The sequence below is a fragment of the Leptinotarsa decemlineata genome, unplaced genomic scaffold (assembly GCF_025532065.1).
Source record: "Leptinotarsa decemlineata unplaced genomic scaffold, Ldec_3_MD MMD2_tig00000008_RagTag_RagTag, whole genome shotgun sequence".
In the NCBI taxonomy this organism is placed as follows: domain Eukaryota; kingdom Metazoa; phylum Arthropoda; class Insecta; order Coleoptera; family Chrysomelidae; genus Leptinotarsa; species Leptinotarsa decemlineata.
This window is the reverse complement of record NW_027412537.1, coordinates 2,057,559-2,079,616: the sequence shown is the minus strand read 5'-3', so window position 1 is coordinate 2,079,616 and position 22,058 is coordinate 2,057,559. Positions and strand designations below refer to the sequence as shown.

At 34.0% G+C, this 22,058-nt stretch overlaps 3 protein-coding genes across 5 annotated transcripts in view; 2 read left to right on the top strand and 1 right to left on the bottom strand.

The window, feature by feature from the left end:
* LOC111512452 (SEC14-like protein 2) overlaps positions 1–22,058 on the bottom strand; it is a 66,788-nt gene that overhangs the window by 24,011 nt on the left and 20,719 nt on the right. The gene's annotated exons all lie outside the window — the stretch shown is intronic.
* gudu (Armadillo repeat-containing protein gudu) overlaps positions 1–22,058 on the top strand; it is a 36,907-nt gene that overhangs the window by 700 nt on the left and 14,149 nt on the right. The window contains exons 2-7 of the mRNA XM_074170849.1: positions 958–1,135; positions 1,188–1,645; positions 5,477–5,606; positions 7,256–7,489; positions 12,771–13,058; positions 18,077–18,399. Coding sequence (XP_074026950.1) covers positions 958–1,135; positions 1,188–1,645; positions 5,477–5,606; positions 7,256–7,489; positions 12,771–13,058; positions 18,077–18,399 — 1,611 coding nt within the window. The remainder of the gene's footprint in view (positions 1–957; positions 1,136–1,187; positions 1,646–5,476; positions 5,607–7,255; positions 7,490–12,770; positions 13,059–18,076; positions 18,400–22,058) is intronic.
* On the top strand, positions 20,326–22,015 carry LOC141480653 (uncharacterized). 2 transcript variants are annotated; one of them, XM_074170853.1, is made up of 3 exons: positions 20,326–21,001; positions 21,065–21,289; positions 21,346–22,015. In XM_074170853.1, exons 1-3 carry the CDS (start codon positions 20,831–20,833, stop codon positions 21,991–21,993), a joined length of 1,044 nt encoding a protein of 347 aa, XP_074026954.1. In that variant the 5' UTR covers positions 20,326–20,830; the 3' UTR covers positions 21,994–22,015. The 2 variants fall into 2 exon arrangements, with proteins under 2 accessions (XP_074026954.1, XP_074026953.1); XM_074170852.1 differs by having other exon boundaries at positions 20,329–21,289.

Here is a 22,058-nt window from a genome sequence, read left to right as displayed (position 1 = left end):
AAAGACATAAAAATTAACATTAAAGTAATGTTCACTTTATAACTTTCATCGAGTACACCAAAACTATTGCATAATTTTTCTGTTGACTTTTAGATTACATAATGAGGCAATTCAATTTTTTATAACCCAAATGCAGTTGAGTTATTACGTTTCATGTGAGTGCAGTATATTTTGCAATGGGCGAGTTTTATCGAAGGTCACATCAATTAGTTTTCACGGTTAAGTCTAATAGGTCGAATAAATTTATGATGTTGATAGTATCATATAAAAAATATGCCTCAAAGTTTTGTTACCTTGAATGTTCAAGTTTTTCGACAGATTTTAGTATACCTATAAAATGATGAATCATGAGATATTTTCGAATAAAAGTGACTATTTAAAAACACGTTCAATTTGTTACTAGTATCAGAAAGACATTGAGAGGATCTTGGTAGGGAAAAAGATTGAAATTTTCCGCATTACTTATGAAGAAGAAAAGTAGGAATTATCAATCGTGATGAATGATATGATTTATAATAAAACTTATTCCATGAAATTAAGTTCTTTTTTTAACTGTGAAATAAGAGAAAACAAACTATTTGCCACTAGTGAGAGTTTAAAAATAAATAAATATGTAGTATAAATAAATATTCAGAATTGGCAGATTTAATAACACTTTATTATGAAATTTTGTTAAATAGAATAAAAAGAGTACCGTAGTAATTCAATTATATATTGTTATATATATTGTATATTATTATATAATATATAATAATCATTATTTTAAGTATTATTCACAAATGAAGAGAGTGAAACACGTGTTTCTGCTTGGTGAACTGTTTTGTGAAAAGTTTTGTTACATATTTTCAGTATAAATTTTGATCTAGTCATCACATATATGAAAAACTGGTATATACCAATCTGGTAAATGTAAAAAACATAAAAAATGTCATTTCTCCATTAATTCATTCATTTCAGTTCTGATGATGAAGACAGGAGACCTGAAAGACCAAAAACTGACATACCTCCAGAATATTGGCACATACAAAAACTAATAAAATATTTGAAAACTGGGAACCAAACGGCAACTGTCGTTGCTCTCTGCTGTCTCAAAGATCATGATCTGACCACAGAAATCAACCAACTTGCCATACAAGTAAATCATCCAAATTGAAAAATCGTTGGATCTTGTAACTTCTACATTTTAGGAAATTGGAGGACTCGAGATTCTCATAAACCTTCTAGAAACCAAAGATCTCAAATGTAAACTGGGAGCACTAGGAGTTCTCACCGAACTGTCTGTCAACCAGGACATTCGACGTTCCATAGCAGACTTGGGTGGCATACCATTATTAGTTAAGAATTTAACAGAGCCTGCTAGAGATTTGCAAATTCTTGTTGCCGAAACGATATATAACGTTGCTCAGGTCAGGAAAGCGAGGAAGCATGTCAGGAAATGCAACGGCATTCCAAAATTGGTGGATTTTCTGGATGTCAATGAAGCGTTTTTGATGACCCCAAAAGAGCAGCTACATCAAGACGACCAGGAGTTGGTCAATATTGCCAAGGCAGCTGCTCGGGCGCTATGGTCAGTTTCGAAAAGTAGCAAGAACATACAAGTAATGATGAAGAGCGGATCTGTCCCGTTACTAGCTAGACTTTTGAGGTATCGTTTAGAAGTATTGTCACGAATATTTGGAATGAAGTATATGTCCATAATGCAAGTCACCCTATACAGGGTGTCCCTGGACTTCCTCTTTTCCTCTCGGGAATGTATAGATGGGGTCAAAATATCACCAGTACTTCATATAACTTTTTTTCCTAAAAGTCTTCGTAACCAAGTTACGGGCCCTTGAAGTTACAAAATGAAAAATGTTTTTCTTTGATAACTTTTCAAGTGAATATTCAAAATCATCCAAATTTTGGTAATTGACTAAACAAATAAATTCCGTCGATGAGCTTTCATGCAGGAGTCAGTTGTTTTGCTACAAAGTCAGGAACGGACTACCCCCGATGGTCCACACCCCAAAACTTTGAAATGACAGATATTTTTCAATATTTTTCAACAAAATAAGGTTACTTGGACAATTTTATGAATAAAAGTACTCGTGTGGAAAGTCGATCGGAGCAACGAGTCTTGATAAAAATGTAGTTCTACTCGACGACATCAAACCCGCTCGTCCACCATTATTTGAAATGAATAATTATCAAAGCAGAAATAATAATGATAACGTTAATTCAACAACATTTATAACAGGAATAATACAAAGTATGCTAAAATGAAGTCGAAAACAAAAAGTACAGTACCTATATGGAAGTTTAAGTCACAATTGTGATAGCAGATATTTTTTCAATAGAAATATCAAGTTCTGTAGATTCGTGGTGTTTTTAAACTAACAAGCTACTCTACTATGAAATATCGAATTCATTCCATATTTTGTATGTACTTAATACGTGTGGAATAATCACGTTTCGTGTTGATCAGTTATCTGAATCTCATGAAACTCAGCATTCGAATGTTTCAAATTCTTCTTCACAGCTAAACTGTTGAGGAGTTTCACTGATAATTATAATTTTATGGGAGAAATTCTTTAACACGAATCTAAATTTAGCTGAAAAAACGCACATCGGAAAAAATATTTACTATACTAATAAAAAGCAAACGAATGAACTACAAAAACGGCTGCACATGATCAGGTGAAAAATATCCAGGGAATTATTATGTTCCATTTCTTTCACAGATGTTGACAAAAAAACCTTTTAGAAAGTTTTGATAAAAAATGAGAAACTGGAATGCGATTTTGTTTTGTTGAGTGGTGCGTTGTCATATGACTATCATTGTATTGTCAATATTCTATAGGATATTTTGAATTTTTTCGATATGGCCGAACAGTTTACATTCAATGAATATGCAGATATGCATGTATTTTATGGACGAGCATTTTGTAATGCTGCAGAAGCTCGTCGTCTGTATTCCGAGCATTTTCCCAATCGAACGGTACCGTCAAGAGAAACATTCGAGCGTGTCGATCGCAGCTTGAGGGAGACAGGTATGTAATAATTGATAATTAATTTGAGCACGTTGTTTTATTTCGATATTATTGTAGGTACAGTTTTGCCAAAACGAGGTGGTGAGGGCGCTCCTAGGACTGTACGTACCGTTGTATTGGAGGAAAATATTTTGGAAGCCGTCGCTGATGATCCTTCAATGAGCATCAGAAATCTATCAGAACAGTTCCATACATCCAAGTCCACTATTCATAGAATAATTAGGGAACAACTGCTCCACCCATTTCACATCCAGAAGGTACATGCCATGACACCTCAAGATTTTCCAGCACGACTGGAATATGCCAATTGGTTCATGGATAGGCAAAGAGAGGATATGACTTTTATTAATCGAGTTTTATTCACTGATGAAGCAGGTTTCAGTAGAGATGGAGTTATCAACTCTCATAATCTCCATATATGGGCCGAAGAAAATCCCCATGGGATATTGCAAACCAAACACCAACGGAAATTCAACGTGAATGTTTGGGCTGGTATCATAGGAAACCATCTTATAGCACCATTCGTTCTACAGGACCGATTGAATGGAGAACGTTATTTGGAGTTCATTCAGAACGATTTGAATGGACTTTTGGAACATGTTCCATTGCAAACCCGAAGAGATATGTGGTTTATGCATGATGGCGCTCCTCCTCATTTTAGTTTGATTGTGCGTGACCATCTGAACCATATTTTCCACAATAGATGGATTGGTAGAGGTGGGCCATATTCATGGCCATCGCGGTCTCCGGATTTAAATCCATTGGATTTCTTTCTGTGGGGGCATCTAAAAAGCCTTGTTTACGCTACACCTATTCACACAAGAGATGCATTGTTGAATAGAATAACATTACATTGTGAAGCCATACGAAACGACCCTGGAATGCTATTTCAAGTACAGAGAGGGTGTCTTCGCAGACTAAGAAAATGTATAGAGAGAGAAGGTGGTCATATCGAGCAGTTTCTGTAGCGGATTTTTCATTTCTGTTTGCTCTTGAGGCTCTTGAGTTTCGTTAGTTAAACATGTTTGCATTATGAAAATTCGTTATGAACATTTTACCTATCATTTCCATTTTCCTTAAAAACTAATATTTTCGAATAATGGTAGACATCTCAGGATAAATGTTGTTGAATTAACGTTATCATTATTATTTCTGCTTTGATAATTATTCATTTCAAATAATGGTGGACGAGCGGGTTTGATGTCGTCGAGTGAAACTACATTTTTATCAAGACTCGTTGCTCCGATCGACTTTCCACACGAGTACTTTTATTCATAAAATTGTCCAAGTAACCTTAATTTGTTGAAATATTTTGAAAAATATCTGTCATTTCAAAGTTTTGGGGTGTGGACCATCGAGGGTAGTCCGTTCCTGACTTTGTAGCAAAACAACTGACTCCTGCATGAAAGCTCATCGAAGGAATTCATTTGTTTAGTCAATTACCAAAATTTGGATGATTTTGAATATTCACTTGAAAAGTTATCAAAGAAAAACATTTTTCATTTTGTAACTTCGAGGGCCCGTTACTTGGTAACGAAGGATTTTAGGAAAAAAAGTTATATGAAGTACTGGTGATATTTTGACCCCATCTATACATTCCCGAGAGGAAAAGAGGAAGTCCAGGGACACCCTGTATATATAAAAAAGGTTGTGAACTCAATGGCATTGTAGCCATAAAGATATTTGATCAACAATATCCATTGTAAATCGAAGTTGAATCATCAGCAAACATTTGTGACTCACCAAATAAATTTATTGTAGCCAAAAAATTGAAATATATAAGCAACAAAACAGGTCCAAGTATTGATCCTTGCGGTACCCACATTTTATGTTTTTTTTTAACTGATATATAGATATATTGCTTTCTACTCATTAAATAATTTTGAAACCAATTATAAACTGAATCTCTGATACCTATATCAAGCATTATTACATCAATCGATTGATAATACTTTTCCTACACTAGAACAAAAGTACGGTACTTGATTGGCGAAAAGCGTGTAGGAAAGTGTTTTCAATAGATATATTTCACTCCAGAGGTTTCAAATATATGAGTACCTATCAAATTACTATTATTTTCAAATAATTTTTGACCCTACACACTCATTTACAGCTCGAAACGCTATTGCTCACAAAAATTCAATTACTACTGTTTTTGAATTATCTATTTACAACAACTAAATCCGAAACTAAGGAATGTAAAAGATAGACATGATCGTTCATCAATTAATTTGTTGCTTTTATGGACAATTGATTGCTTTTTTCATATCACCCCGCTGTAGTTTCATATAAATCATACCGTTGTCCAATTTTTGTACCGAAAGAAGCATATTTTTTAAATGCAAAATATTCACATTGCGACAAATATTAGTTTCATATCCTTGAAATTTTTGAACATTAAGTAGTTCTCACATGTTCAATTATTACTACTCTTCTAATTTACTTAGATCGATACATATGGACGTCGTCATACCGACTATTGGAACAATATCGCAATGCGCAAGCGACCCAAACTACCAACTAGCTATCCAAACCGAAGGCATGATCAAAGATATAGTCAGGCATCTTTCAGCAGAGGTAAGCCTATTGGAATATTTCTTTATACTTATGTGGAAAATAGACGGGCTGAAAAGTTTCGAGTCTAACACATAGATGGCACTAGTCTTATTGCGTTCACCTCTTTTTTAGTTAGTACTAACCTTTAAAATAAAACTGTTGAAATTTCATGATTAGTCTAGGCTATAAGTTTAGATTCGTGTTAAATGGACATACTTTTAGTAAAATTAAGTGGTTAGGCTCATTCGATCCGGAATATTGTCTAGATCATTGTGCAAAATAGTAAATTAGTTCATAAAAAATTCTAACAGTTATAAACAATTAAAGACCCCAAAAAGAAGTGTTCAGTTTTGTTGTTTACAGTTCGTAAATCATAAATATTTTTGAATTTTGAACAAAAGATCCTTGAAGAGGAAGAAATTTACTAGAAAAAGTTCCGACTCCCGAAACGGTATCTCCATTATTTATAATTTTAATTTAATACTGAAAATAGCCGTCCGCGCGCCATTTTTAGGAATAATTACCGTAAAATGTTTTCGTTTCGTTGAGCCCTCCTTAGATACATACAAAAGAAGATTGCATGATAAAAGTTCTGAAAATTTTAATACTTTGTTTATAATAATTTTCCAAAGTAGGTAAACAAACAAAGAAAAAACACAATAATGTTGTGAATTTTTTTCCCTATTTATCATTATTTTATCGTTTTTATGTCAATGAAAGGCATTCATAAACTGAAACAGCGGCACTGAAATGATTGTGTGGCTCTTGATGGAGATTATGTTGATAAATAAAGCTAATTTCGAAGAAAAACAAACACGTTTTCTTCTTAGATCCGGGACTGTTAAGCCCATGTGTTGGAGGAAAAACCAAGCCTCAGTAGAGTAATACTGTGTGAGGTACTACAAAAATCTAAACCAGGTCCAGTTTTTTTTCTCACACAGGGTGAAAAAATATAAGGGCGTATTCAGGAGATGATTTTATAAAACTTAGGTCCGGAGATAATTATTTCCAAAATATAAGATGTTGAACTTTTCTTTAAAGAATTTTTTTTTAATATTGTACTTATGCCTTATTCAATTTTTATGGAATCTGGCAATATCATTTCCAATGATGAAAGGTATTTTTAGTCTTAATCATTTGCAAATTATCGAGTTCGGGAGCATAGTTCAACCAACATTATTGAACAAAAATATATATCAAGATACGTATTAACACAAAAAAGGATTTTTTGTATCAATATGTATCTTAGAAACGATGCTTCTCTGGACCTATGTACGTACGTTTTTATATGGTGAGTTCCTGAATTCGCCTTTTCAGCACAATTAGGAAATACCCTGTATACATAAATTCTATACAATACCTGAACCATTAAAAAACATGATATATTCAGATGATACTGTAAAGAAAATAAAGAGATGGCAAACGATTTGATTACATCTAAAGATCTTTGTCCGATTTGTATAAAAATCCCGATACATCTAGAAATGAAGAAATCAGATGTTTTTCCATTAACATCCAATTTTTGCATTTATATATTGAGCAAAATTTTATACGGTCCAAACACGTTAATACGCTGCAAAAAAATCTGTTCTCTATCCCAAACTTCTTGTTACTATTTAACAAAAAGAACACTATTATTATCATCATGCAGATTTTGAACTTCATTTCAGGAATTTCCAGCTTTGAGGAGGTATTGCGCCGAAACAATCTTCAAATGCAGTGAAAATGCATCTACCAGGGATATGGTAAGACAGTCTGGCGGTTTGGATCCTCTAGTAAACATGGCTCGAGACCCAAAAACGAAAGAGGATAAATCACTATTGGCTGCAGTCACTGGTGCCATCTGGAAAACTGCAATCAGTCCAGAGAATGTGGAGAGATTTGACCAGTTGAAAACGGTGGAGGTGATAATAATAATAATAATAATAATAATAATAATAATTGTTCATTTCCAATCTGACAATAAAATTGTGAGAGAAGTTTCAATACAAAATACAAATTAAAAAGAAAAGGGGAGACATATTCAGACTCTGAAACTAATATGAATATGAGTTATTCAAATAATTCCCACAAAGCATAAGAACATTTTTCAAGTAAATAATTTTTTAATGATTTTTTGAGCAAGGCGTTTGAATGATCTGGAAGGTGGTTATTTATCTTTGGACCAATGTATTCCGGTCCACAAGACGTTACTTTGAATCTAGCTAAAGGCAAATGAAAATAGTTCATGGTTCTACTATCATGTTGATGAAGTCTTAGATCTGTTTGTGAAATTGGATTTATTTTTGAACACATACGTACACTGTTCAACAATATAATCCGATGTCAGTGTTAAGACACCATACTCCTTGAAAAGTGGTTTGAATGGTTCTCTAAACAATTTGCTATGCACCTCAGAATCCCTCTTCGTGCTATGAAAACATTCCCTACTGTGGAAGATCCACCCCAGAAACAGACCCCATACCTAAGTCTAGATTCTACTTGAGCATATATATTGTTCGTAAGTTGATGAAGATATACTACAATGAATTATGTTTTGAAATTAATTAGTAACAGTGAGCTTTCGAGTTAAGGAACTCATTTAGAATGATTCCCAAGAATCTTACATTGTAATAGTAATAAAGGTAGAGAATCAAGATGCTAAAGTCACAAATCAGAAACAAAGAAGTGATGAATATATAAGCCGTCTAGAATGAAAGTGGTGAAAGTCACTGTATCAGAAATAACACAATGTATAAACCATATATTTCAAGTTTGAAGTCGCTGCGTTGTTTAACAGTTATTTGACAATCATCAATAGCGAAAGTTTTGGGTGAATTTGTGAAAATTGAAAAAATTGGTCATTGTTATGTGGTACAATACTCTGGGTGAGTCTGCTCCTTCGTTCACAACAGTAAAATATTGGGTAGCAGAGTTTAAACGCGACCGAACGATCTGCCTAGGCGCAGTGGTCGACCAAATGAGGTGACTCCAGAAACGGTGAAGAAAATCCACAAACCGGTACTGAATCATCGTCGACGGAAAGTGCGCGAGCTAACAGACTGAGTAGGCATCTCAAAAAGTGCGTTACATCGTATATTATCTGAAAATTTGGACATGAGAAAGGTGTGTGAAAAATGTGTGCCACGTTTGCTCACACTCAAGCAAAAACAGTGTCGTGAAGATGATTCAATTGAGAGTTTGGTGAAGTTTCACAGCAACAAAACAGAATTCTTGCGTCGTTTCATAACCATGGATGGAACATGGGTCCATCACTTTACTCCCGAGTCAAAAGACAATCAAAACAGTGGACTCAAAAGGAAGAATCGGCTCCAAAGAAGGCGAAGACCGTTTCATCTGCAGGCAAGGTCATGGCATCGGTAGTCATTGACTATCTTAAAAAACGTAAAAATATCAACGGCGAGTATTCTGCGAACTTATTGCAATGTTTGAGAGAAGAAATCAAGCGAAATTGGCCGCTTTTGGCAATGAAAAAATTATTGTTCCATCAAGACAATGCATAGGTCACAAATCGATTATCGCAATAACCAAAATGAACTGATTAAAGATTCATTTGCTATCCCATGCCAGATTTAGCCACCTTGGATTATTTTCTGTTCCCAAACTTGAAAAAATGGATCAATTTCCAAAGATTTTCCCACGATGAAGGAGTCATGTCGGCAGTCAATGTCTCGTGGTCCAAGTGTAGCCTGGCTGTCTGTGACATTATTGATCCGTTCGTTGAGGCCGTTGAGGCCTCAAATTAATTTCTGTTGCGCAAAATTGCATATACTTCAGCGAAGAAGACTGATAGTACCTATTGACCAAGTGGGTAGCTGAAATGAAGATTTCTTCCCGCACAATAAATTCCAGCTCCAGTTACTTGTTAGGTTTACGACCCGTCTGCATACCAGATGTTCCTGCTGAGCATGTTCTCCATTCTTTGCGGTTTGAGGCTTCAATCGCAGAGTTTCAATTTCAAGAAATCTTCTTTCATGTTAATTTCGTATTAAAACAAGCCACGGCATTCTAATCCACTCTTCAAAAATAATGATGAGACAAATACAGAGAAATTATGCAATGAAATACCAAATTTAAATTAAAAGGGGTTATTTTTTTTGGAAAGAAATGTTTTGGCTTTCTACTTCTCCATCTTGTATCTTTATATTGAGATGGAAAAATAGAAAGCCAAAACCATTCTTTCCCAAAAAAAGAAATACCATATATAATTTTAAAAAATGTAAAACTGAAATTTAAAATAAAATAGAAAAAATATTTGTGGCGATAATTACTTTTTTCGCCGGTTAACAGAAAAACCGATTCTTTAACGGTTATTAACCTACTGCTGATACCTGATTTTCTGTCTGGAATATTCATTTATTCATTACTTTCTTGTTACTGTTTGTATTGTTATTGACTTGTTAATTTCCTCTTTATGAACAAATTTTATGTTTCTTGGGAAATAAATGGTTAGTTAATAACGCAATGCCACATAAGCTTCGTAATAATCAAAATTAATTAGCAAGAATATAACCATTCGTTTATATTTTCAGAACCAACAGTGAATATACTTAACAATGCAGTTCATGACTCGTGGTATTGAGTTTCATCATTATTACAATTATCGTCTGAATTATATATCCGTAGTAATTGAAAAATACTACAATTAATTATTTCATTCGTGAAAATAAAATAGAGTGATACCAATTTCTGGTTAAATATTTTGTCTGTTAATATAATCACTAAAATAATTGCTGAATATTTCATTTACAGTTGAAAAATATTTTTAAAAGCTACGTATTGTTATCCTATTCCACTTTCAATCGTTGGTCATTCCATAAAACAAAAATTTCTACATTGTATAATCCTGTTACCTTATCATGATGTAATCTTGAGGAATCAAAGATCGCAACTAACAAATGTTTCGAAATTCTTGTTATCATAGTTTATGACAACGTTATGAATCAGGAATATGTCTACAAGCTTCTAGTTACACTTTCAAAAATAAATGAATCATTATTTGTTTCTATCAATATCATATTTTGACCAACAAATGCTTCATTTTGTTATTATAGTCACTGATGATTTTATATATATCAAGAATATTTGTACAAACCTTACTATCTAATTCTGAGAATGAATGATGAATTGCTATTTGTTTCCTTCAATATTATAATTTGGAATTGTTGGCCTTCGTCATTATTTTTCAGTGTTCCGCAGCGATGAGTGGTTGACATTTTCAAAAGTAGTAACTGTCACTGAGGCTTTATGACATGAAAATGTCAAAAACTTATGAAGGCAAAACATTGAAAATTATGCAAATAGATGATCCACAGAAATAGAAATACACGGATTATCAGCAAATTGAAAACAGCTATAAAATTTTTTGGCAAATCTGCTCGACGTCATCAATTTAAGGTTACTGAGATATATCAGTTAATTACCAGTTCACACATTCGAAATACTATTCAGTAACGGGGAGATATTCAGTTATATTTGATCATTCAGTAAATGACCCGAATTCTTAAATCTATTTGTTTCTAAATATTCTAAAAGATTGAGTCTCAATACTTTCTCTTCTGAAATAAACATGTCTTAGTCGTGATTGCTCATGTCCTTCTGCTAAAAGATAGTTTTCAAATGTGCAATTGATCTTTTCATCGAAGAAACTACTTCTAAGCTCTTTAATTCTTTGGGAAAAAGTTCTTTCCGTTTGGCCAATATATAGTTTTGGGCAAGAGCCACAAGTCAACTTGTATACCCCTGATCTATCGGACACTGAATTTTTGTCTTTATGGTTCCAAATGAGTTTGCTTTAATTATCATTTGTTCTATGAACCACGTCCAAGCATTCCTTTTTTAATTAATTCAAGCAAATTTTGTGGAAACAAGACAAACCTTCAGTGTCGGATAGATCAGAAGTATTTAAGTTGCTTTGGCCCAAAACTTCAGTTGGTCAAACGGAAATAACTTTTTCCCAACGAAGTAAAGAGCATATAAATAGTTTCTTGAATGGAAAGATTAATTCCACATTCCCAACGATCTTTCAGCAGAAGGACATGAGTTCGATCATGAATATGACGTGTTATATTCAGAAGTGAAAAGTTTGAAACTCAGTCTTTCAGAATGTTCAGGAATAAATAGATTCAGGAATATCGGATAATTAACTGAATGACCAAATAAAATTAAATAACTCCCCGTTATTGAATATTTTCTGAGAAGTGGAAACTGATATATCTCAGGTAATTTCATTCATTACATTTTTATTCAAATGAGTTTGTACTCTTTTTCTTCTTTTTCTTTTAATGTTAATCGCTTTTGATGCACTGTTTGGAATCTTTGGTGTAGTAATGAATATTATTATCCCAACACCACACCGTTATTTTTAACACCTCGACACGTATTTCAATCACCAAGTATCACCTTCAAGAGGGAGATTGAACTGAAAAGAAGATTAAACCGTTATTTTTAACTCCTCAACACGTGTTTCAATCACCAAGGGATCACCTTCAAGAGGAAGATTAAACTGTTTCAATCACCAAGTGATCACCTTCAAGAGAAAGATTAAACTGGAGAGAAGATTAAACCGTTATTTTCAACACCACGACACTGTTTCAATTATCAAGTGATCATCTTCAAGAGGAAAATTAAACTGGAAAGAAGATTGAACCGTTATTTTCAACACTCGACACGTGTTTCAATTATTAAGTGATCATCTTCAAGAGAATGATTATTCTTCTTATTTTTGTGAAAGTGGAAATTGAAAATCTCACAATGAAATATATATCGAGTATATTCATAAAGAAGAACAAAACACAATTATCCAATGAGAATATACCAGTGAATCTGATATTATTATATCTGGGCCAAAAAAGCTAGTTTGATTTCTGGCTTGGTATAAATATCAACATATTTAATAAACCGCTGGCACTGGTTAATGCAGGCAAATTTCTTGCTATTCAACCTATAATTCGAAAATCAATCAATTTTATATTACAATGAATTTTAAAATGCTATACAACAATAAGAAATCTCCATTAAATTGAAAGGGGTAGGTATATTTTTAGGAGGGATAGGTTTTCACGAAAAAAGCTTTTTGACTTTCATTTCTCCATCTCTAAACAAACAATTGTGTGTATTCAATAGTTGTCCCGATAATAATTTGCTATACTCTTTCTGTTTTGGGGTACAAATAAGATGTTATAGGTGTTGGTGAAACTGCTAGAAAATGTAGAAGAAGATGAAAGGGTCCTGAGTAACGTAGTTGGTGCTCTTTGCGAATGCCTCAAGTTTGAACATAACCGAAGCACTTTGAGAAGGGCGGATGGAATTCCTCATTTGGTGAACCTACTCAATTACACTTATCCACCTCTGCTTGAGAACGTACCGATGGTTCTGAGGGAATGTGCCGAAGATGAAGATTCTATGAGAGTCATTGAAGAGTTAGATGGGGTTCGGCTCATTTGGTCTTTACTCAAGAACGATTCGACTAAGGTTGGTAGTAAAACACCTTACTGTAAAGTTAAACTGGAATTTCTGGCGTAGAATCAATCCAAAATGAACACTGCTGCTCCATATCAGAACTGCAACAGTCTTCTTCACGTGTGTTTCACCAACCCAGTCGGCGTTATTAGAAGTTGAAAATAAGTTACTTCGGGTAAAACCGAAAGAACATTTGTAGTTCTGATGTCTGGGAGTAGCATTTGTTTTGGAGAAAATATCTCATCAAATAATTGTAAGTGAAGATTTGTTCGTTTCTGTAAAATGAATGAATTGTTTACTTCAACATTGCAAAAGTATGAAATAAAAAGTAGACAATATGCAATATGGGTCCTACATATATGGACGGTATTCGAGAGAAACTCACTTTAAAAATGAAGCATTCTCGTATTTTTTCATTGTTTCCGGAAAATATATTGTGTTAGTGGTAAAATTCTGGATAGCCAGTGTCCAGAAAGTTATAGATCCATAGAGTCTGGCAAGCACATTATTATCTGGTTGTGCAGTTCTTTATTTTCATCCATTATTATTTTGCATTTATTGCGAGCAGTAATAATACTGATAAGGTGTTCGACGAAAGGAGTTTTGCTTGCAATTTTATTGCTTGATTTTTTATCGTAAGATATTAATTGAGAAAAGAAAGAAATATAAACATTATACATCCATTCCTGATGGAATAGCCTCAATAACCACCACATGATGAAGTAAAATTGGAGTTGAAATACATGTCAAGCGCTGAAATGTTATTGAAGATATTCCCATGCAGTATTTTTGTAATTTCAGTAACCTATTTTGTATTGTATACATCTAGTTCTATGAACTACTTATATTGGTTTTCATCAGCTTACATTCACATTCTTCAAACATCAGGAATAATATCCCGAAGTGAATTATCAGATTAGTGATGCACTTTGTCTTTATTTTCAGTTTAGGTCTATGGTATAATTTTATAGTGAACATAAGAATAATAAAAATTAATTTTACGCAATATATTTTGATAGTGAAATATGTTTTCGCTGTGAAATTCAAATTCTTTTTGAAGAACTACGGAATTTTCAACATTCGCATTACGTAACTTGATATTGGTATGCAAAAAACATAAAATTGGGAAGAAATATTCATATTTTTCACTGTTATTCAAAATATACTGCTGACATTCTTAATCAACTGAATCTACAGATACGAATAATAATTTTTGGAAACTTTATATATTTTAACGAAAAATGACGTATATGACAAGATAGAAAATTATTAAGAAGATATAAAATATAATATAATTAACAATAGTTACATTTCATAGACCATATGTCAACGTAAAACAAATGGACGTGTCGCCATTTAATTAACGTCTGATAAAACTCCCACGTTTCAATTATACAATTGAGAGAAAGAAAGTAATATTCATTGGACTCTTCAATAGTATTTTGATTGCCTTTGAAAAATTATTCTTTGGAAAATTTTGATTTCAGTTTGACCTAAATTTTTCGTGACATCGTTTTGTGATTGAAAGAATTAAGAAAATATCGATAAAAACGTAAACGACAATTTTGGAAAGTGGTTAAAACCATAGTAACTCAAACAGACAAATAACATGTCATAACTATTTGTAACGTCAGAAGGAATGTACTCATAAGTGAATTTGGCGTGATACTATATCCCTTTCTTGTAATAGAAGGAAAACTAATTTCATTGAAAATTTCAATAACTATCAAATATCACGAACAGCAGCTGAAACTTTCATGGTCGAAGATCTTCGTGAAGAAATACTAATGAAATCAGCTGTATTCTCACATCGAACTGCCAAAAACAACGATCGAATGTTTAAAAAACGTATATCTCTGATATACGTTTCAGTATACGTATATACGTATATATATATACGTTTCAGTATATCTCTGAAAACACCTTACGCTAAGGTGTTTTCAGAGATATACTGAATTAACTGTTTGATCCTGAATAATGAAAGGAATTCGACAGGGATTAAAGTGAATTGTTTGTTGGAAGACGACGTGCAACCAAATGAGTAGACGTTTTCAATAATTAACTGTAATTCTTGTCGAGTTCAGGATTAAATTGACAGTTTTATATATCTGAAAACCATATACAACTCAGTTCGTTATCTTCGACAGAGGATTCAGCAGAATATTCGAAACCAATCATAATGAATAATCGATTGAAGTATAATTCAAACATAATCTCCGTTGAAGATATGATTTTCTTCTGATCTAAAAAATGATATGAATATATTAAACTTGTTTTCTCATTCTGAATGTTCTGCCAGTTGGAACAATATATATCTTAGGACAAGTTCCATAATTTATATTACATTATTTTTAAATAACTTTCCCGACGTATTACCTGTTCCACATTCAATTTTAATATCTTGATTATTTAAAAACGAAGCAGTGAACAACAGATCCAAAGCTGAATTAATGAACAAAATACTTTTCGAAAGAACCTGCGTAAAAGCGATGTTTTTCCAACATATAAATCAGATGATCGAAATTATGAAAACTTTAACATATTCAGAAAAAGTGGCTTCATTTTTTAATCATCCAGGAACATCATATGAGCTATGTAAATGAGAAAACAAGTTCAACATAGTTAAATTATCTTTTGGAAGAAAATCATATCTTCAACGGAGATTTTGAAATTTTACACATAGAAAATAAAGGTTTGAAGCTTAACCATTTGGAAACAATGGAAATTATTAAATCCGATAATTGAATCTCTCTATGTTTTTTTCCACTTTTATTTGTAACTGACGTTACTGCAGTTACGTCAACTTTTATAACTATTCCAACTAAAAATAATTTACCTTAATTTTACGTTCTTGAACGTTGTTTATCGATACAAGGTCGATATTATTTCCAACGGTAACCGCTCATCAATCATTGTTTTTTACATATTTCCTCATGGTCGCCTTTCATAACCAAAACTATGTAGCTGATATGACTGTATGTCGTAATGTCTGATAATTTTTACTATAAACGTAGGTTAATGTGTATGCATTTCAAATAACAAGAAAAACTAACTTTGTTCGATGAAAATGGTATATTTATCAAAAATGGTTTCTATAACTTCTAAAAAACAATCGAAACTTCTATTTCAAAAACTGTGTGAGATCCTCAGAGCTTAGCCACAGAATAACTCACGAAAGAGATACTTATACTTTGATGTAGAAGGGTCATATTTCTCATAGCACTGGCTACCAGACCACTATATCGAGATCAATGTGCGTACAAAACGAGTATAACAACGGAAACAGAAAAAGTTAAATTAGATAATATAAGGTATTTTAGTGCCAAAAAACGCAACTTTTCCGTGTTAGATGTGGTTGATATCATTTTTAGCGGTAAATTCAACTTAATAGAAACCTATCCGATATATAATTTTATTGCAATGGAGAAATTACCACAATCCTAACATTTCAACCATACTAGCTTTATTTTACATGTTCAGGTTCACTAACAACTCAATGAAATTTTTAGATTGACAACTATCACCTTCAAGATTGTCAAAAATATTAATGGTTACTGTTTCGTTGTGAGTGTCTTTTCAGTGGGGTATTCTGTGGTTTGGCACTTCTAGAATATTCATGCAGAACATGAAATCAGATTCAGTGGAAGCTCTAAGATCAATTAGAGATTGAAAAGAGAGTACTTGACAGGCATAGCACTGGCTACCAGACTAGTATATCGATATCAATGTGCATACAGCGTTCAAGACGAGTGTGTCAACGTAAACGGTTTCATCGGATTACAAAGAAAGTGAAAAACGTTTTTCTCAAGGAAGTAAGTACGTTTAGCTGCTTTGTGATCGACGAGACAAGCTACAGATGAATAATTAGCTTACATAACCATTATGAGGTGAACGGTAGTAGCCTGAGTAAGTGGCTGTCTTCTGGAGAGTGTTTGTAGTGACCATGGAAACATTCAACCAGGATAATTTGATATAATTTGAAACCAATGGCGTGAAATGAATCTATTGAAAACACTTTTCCAACACCTGATTGTATTTTTGATCCAATGTGAAGAAAGTGTTTCCAAAAACATCACATCCTATGAGAATTTGAATCATTAGATCACAAGACAAGCAATTTATAAGCAACCAAAATTATGTACAGTAATATAACAAACATCCAACAAAGAACTGTCTTCTGGAATGTCATGAAAAAATGAGATGAAAAACACAATAGGCCCACGATTTTGTTGTATTTTTCAGAGACTTGCGAAAAAACAACCAGTCAAATGGTTTTCAAGTAACAGGAAAAGTGAATTGGTGAATGTAGCCGTTATTACGTGGTTAGAGATCATCATGAAAAATGGGAAATAAAACTGTGTTTTTTGTATTTGTATTTGCAACTAAATTTACTGAAGTTTCGTCCTACGTAGACATTTTCAAACGAATATAATAAACTAATGTATTAGTGCCCTAAGTTTGGTACTTCCGGTATATAAAACTACTGATTCTAGACCTAACTCGGTCATAAAAATGTCATATAAGCAAGATCACAGTGCAATACCTTCATATAATGGTGCAGGATACTCCTTTTTGGGGACAATGTTTTGCACTCTTCTTTCAGCCAGATCACTGGAGCCTTCATCATCACCTTTTCTGCTGCTGGTGTTTTTTATTCTGGTTGACGTATTTCTGGGTAATTTTTCTTCTCAGGCACTCTCGGTTGAACCATAAGTTCTGCAGTGCTTGATGATACCTCATTTTCAGTTTGAAGTAGTATGTGGCTTGTCTAGCTGTACTTGCTTTATCGTAATCTTTTGAAAAATATCCTTATAGGACGAAACTGTACTAAAGTTAGTTACAAATAAAATGCATTCTGAATTCAGCAGTTATTTTTTTTTAATTTACCGCTAACAAGAATTTCCTAATTCTCCTCATTATTACAGATTTGAAGTGTTAGATTCCATTTATTCATATGTTTTGAACATCAACTAATGTCAGTTCGTCATAAAACAAATTGACAATTTAATACTAAACGAATATTTTTCAAGGTACAGGCAAATGCAGCCTGGTCCCTGGTACCATGCATCCGATACGCAACCGATTCGGGAGAAATGGTCAGATGTTTCGTGGGCGGTTTGGAGCTCATCGTCAATCTCCTCAAATCCTCTGACACGCATGTACTAGCAAGAGTGTGTGCCGCTATCGCCGAAGTGGCTAAAGACATAGAAAATCTGGCTGTGATCACAGATCACGGAGTCGTAGGAATGCTAGTGGATCTGGTAAACACAGAAGACGTGCAGTTAAGGCAGCACTTGGCTTCAGCTATTGCGTATTGTTGTGCTTGGGGGTCTAACTGCAAAATGTTTGGCAGGTGAGTCCACTAATAAAATAGTTGTTAGTCTTTTAGTGATACGGGTCGATTGCACATGGAGTGTTTTGTTTCACGAACGGTCTCATGAATATTTCCAGTTGTATTCTCTATTCAATCTTTTCGACAACCATAGAAGACGCACTTGTGTCATCTCGTAGGAGACTACTGGAGTCGAAGGTCTTTTTCCCAGATGAGTAGACATGAATAGGAACTTTGAGCATCATTCCATCAAAGACATCTATGATGAAAACCATCGTCTTGAGTATGGTCAGCGTAGTGAAAAAATTCGACCGATGTTTGTCACACTTGAAACCGAAACTCAAGAAGAATGTTGGTCTTATTGGTCATGAATATCAACTACTACGTCCAGTAACCTGTAGCTTCGACAGGCCTATGAAGGAAATGACACAGGATGAAGTCGACTTTACCAAGTGTCACCTCCATTCCGGAATAAATTTCACACTTCAGGTGAAGAGTATGATTACCAATTCAGATACAGATTTATGCGCTACCTGCGAAAGTCCACAGATGACTTTGAAATCTCAAGACGATAACTAATATCACTAGATAGTAAAAATCTAGTTCAATAAGAGCTATTACTGAGGCACTAGAGAAAAAACCTCGAGGCGCTTCGAGAGCGGTGCCTGTGCGGAAGTAGCGATTCACCTTGGATTTTAATCGTTGTAGATTAAATCCATTTGTAATAACGTTCGCAGGAAGTTTATTCAACATAAACGCAGTTCTTAAACAGTGAAGTTCGAAATGTTCTGTGTTGAACCTCAAAACAATGAGCAACCACAGTCCGTCGCGTATTTCTGATATGTACCGCTCTTGGTGGAATCAAATATACCAAGTCATTTGACCACCTCCCGTGAAAGTATCTGTGAAATAGAGACATATCTCCAACCTTTCTTCGATGTTCCAGAGTATCAAAGTTGCAAGTGATGTTCGTATCTCCAATCACGTGGATGGCTTTTTTATGGATGGAATTCAGCAGCTTCAGGGCATGCTTAGGGGCGGAGCTCCATACATGAGAACAATACTCCAAAGAAGGTGTGATCTGAGCTTTATAAAGCATCAAAAGTTGCTGAGGTGTGTACAGTTTTCTGGTTCGGAACAGTGTTCCAAGCTTTTGAGGAGCAGCTTCTGCAATGCCAGCGACATGATTGTGCCAAGACATATTGGTGTCCATTTTAACCCCCAATAAGATTATCTAAGCAGAAAGCGGAATTGTCCGTCCTGATATTATTACATCCGGTGCGGAGAAAACCAATGCCTGAGTTTTTGTGGCCCTGAGTGCAATTCAGGATACTTTCACCCCGATTCGAAATCACCTCTATATCCTCATTAAGATATGCAAACTCCTGCTGCCGGTGAAGATGTTCATCTGCAGCCAATGTTCTGGAATACAAATGACGAACAAGTTTACTGTCGACAGCAAAGCAATTTATTGGATTCTTGGTTTTTTCCAATAATTCGTTGATATACAATATTTAAGACCCGTTGGAGAACCATGATGAATCCTACGACTCATCGGCCGATAAAAATTCAACAACCACTACCATAATGTGAGTTTTGTGACTATTGAATCCAAAAAGCAGACAACCTGAGAAAACGCAATGACAGCTTTCTCCATTTGTATGGCAGATTTATAACCTTTCACGACAAACTGGTATAATCTTAGGAATAGAAAGTAGGGAAGGTATCTTTCAACAAAGAAGTCTTAGAACAGAGATGTCACGGCCGAAATTATTATTATCATCACTAACTCCTTTGGCGTCTTGAATGATTCTCAACTCGAAGCTTCTTTACAATATGAATCATATGAAATAAGAAATAATAATCATCATAATAATTACAAATTTTCACAATATGGAGTTTATTTTCAATACGCGTTTTCACTACAATAGTTTCCGCAATTGGACTGGTGAACTGAGGAACTGGACACCAGTTCAACTGAGGAAACTTCTTTTGTAATGAAACGCATATTGCAAATAAAATCTATATTGTGAAGGTTCATAATTATTACTATGAATAGTGTTGAGGATTTCCACCAATTAACAGGTCAGCGCATTCAAATTATAGTTATTTATGTATCAAGGGAATTAGGAGGGCCTTAATTACCGATGGCAAAGTTTGCGTCCCGAGGGCCTCTGGCCCGAGGGACAGCAATTGCCTGAGGTTATTAAGGCTCATTAATTTCCGTGGTACATAGATAATTTTATTTCTGACCGATTTCAATAAAATTTTGTTCATTTTTGAAACGGAAAAATGTACCAATTCATTACCTTCCCGGTATATTTGAATCAGGTACCGTTGATTATAGTAGAGTTTTCTTATTGCTAGGTTGTTGCTATGTTACTTGTTTATAAACAGAACTTTGTTATCAAGCTGTGTTTGCGGTGAAAACGTGTTTTCTACCCCAAATATAATGGAGGATATTTTGAAAAAAGCTGAACAAGCAAGAGAATCATTAATTCCATCGAAAAGTGAAGCCGTATACCAAAAAGAATACAAGATATATCTGTACTGGCTGACACGGAAAAATGTTATGCCAAAAGATGTCACTGAAACTGTATTTCTGGCATATTTTCAAGAACTGGTAAGGAATTTTCTATGTTTTTCGGTAGATTTGTTAGTAGGTAATTGTGTTTATTCGTTTCAGTCAGAAACGTATAGTCCGAATTCTTTATGGACTAAATGGTCAATGCTAAAATCGATGGTGACTATACATGAGAAACGAGATATCACCAAGTTCAATGAACTACAGGAAGAAGAAGTGAAATGGAAGAGTAAGAGTTATAAGCCGAAAAAGTCTGCTGTTTTATCTCCTAAAGATGTTATCAGATTCCTAAAGGACGCTCCTAATGATATTCATTTATTGCATAAGGTAATTTTTTTCTTATTTTCCTTTTTGTGTGTATTTATTTCCTTTTTTTGTAATAGGTTGTTTTGATTATGGGTTATTTTGGAGGATGCAGAAGTCAGGAACTTTTGAATATGAAGATATCGGATATAGAGGACCGGGATTCCGTTATGGTAGTGAACGTACCGGAAAGTAAAACTGGTGTATCGAAGAAATTTACAGTTGTGGATGAAAAAGAGTTCTCCGCTTTGCCTTTATTAAGACTTTATATGTCTTTGCGTCCTAAAGGTATTGAACGATTTTTTTTGAGCTTCCGACAAAATAAATGTACATCTCAGCCAATTGGAAAAAACATGTTTGGGAAAATCCCCAGCAAAATCGCAATGTATTTAGGATTGCCAAACTCATCTTCCTATACGGAACATTGCCTTCGTCGCACTTCTGCTACTGCTCTAGCCAATGCAGGAGCAACTATGACTAACTTAAAAAGGCACGGAGGTTGGAAAAGTTCCACGGTGGCGGAGGGGTATTTGGAGGATAGCATCGAATTGAGAAATAAAACGGCGCGTATGTTGTCTACTTTGTCATCAGAAGAGGCAGGTACCTCGACTGTAGTGAACAGAAGCTCCAGCCATACAAAAGAAGAAATTGTTTCCAGTGGCGGAAGTAATTTTCAGGGAACATTTCAAAATTGTACATTTATTATTTGTAATGACGTGAATAAATAAAATATGGTTCAGTTTTCATTTCTATTTATTTTTACTTGTGAAAGGTAGAAGGAATTATAAAATCT

What these genes read in the sequence shown, in the direction of transcription:
- LOC141480653 (XM_074170852.1), top strand. Translation starts at nt 20,831, where the DNA reads ATGGAGGATATTTTGAAAAAAGCTGAACAAGCAAGAGAATCATTAATT. An exon ending in ATATTCATTTATTGCATAAG is followed by an intron (nt 21,290 to 21,345) that starts GTAATTTTTTTC and finishes TTTTTGTAATAG; the next exon opens with GTTGTTTTGATTATGGGTTA.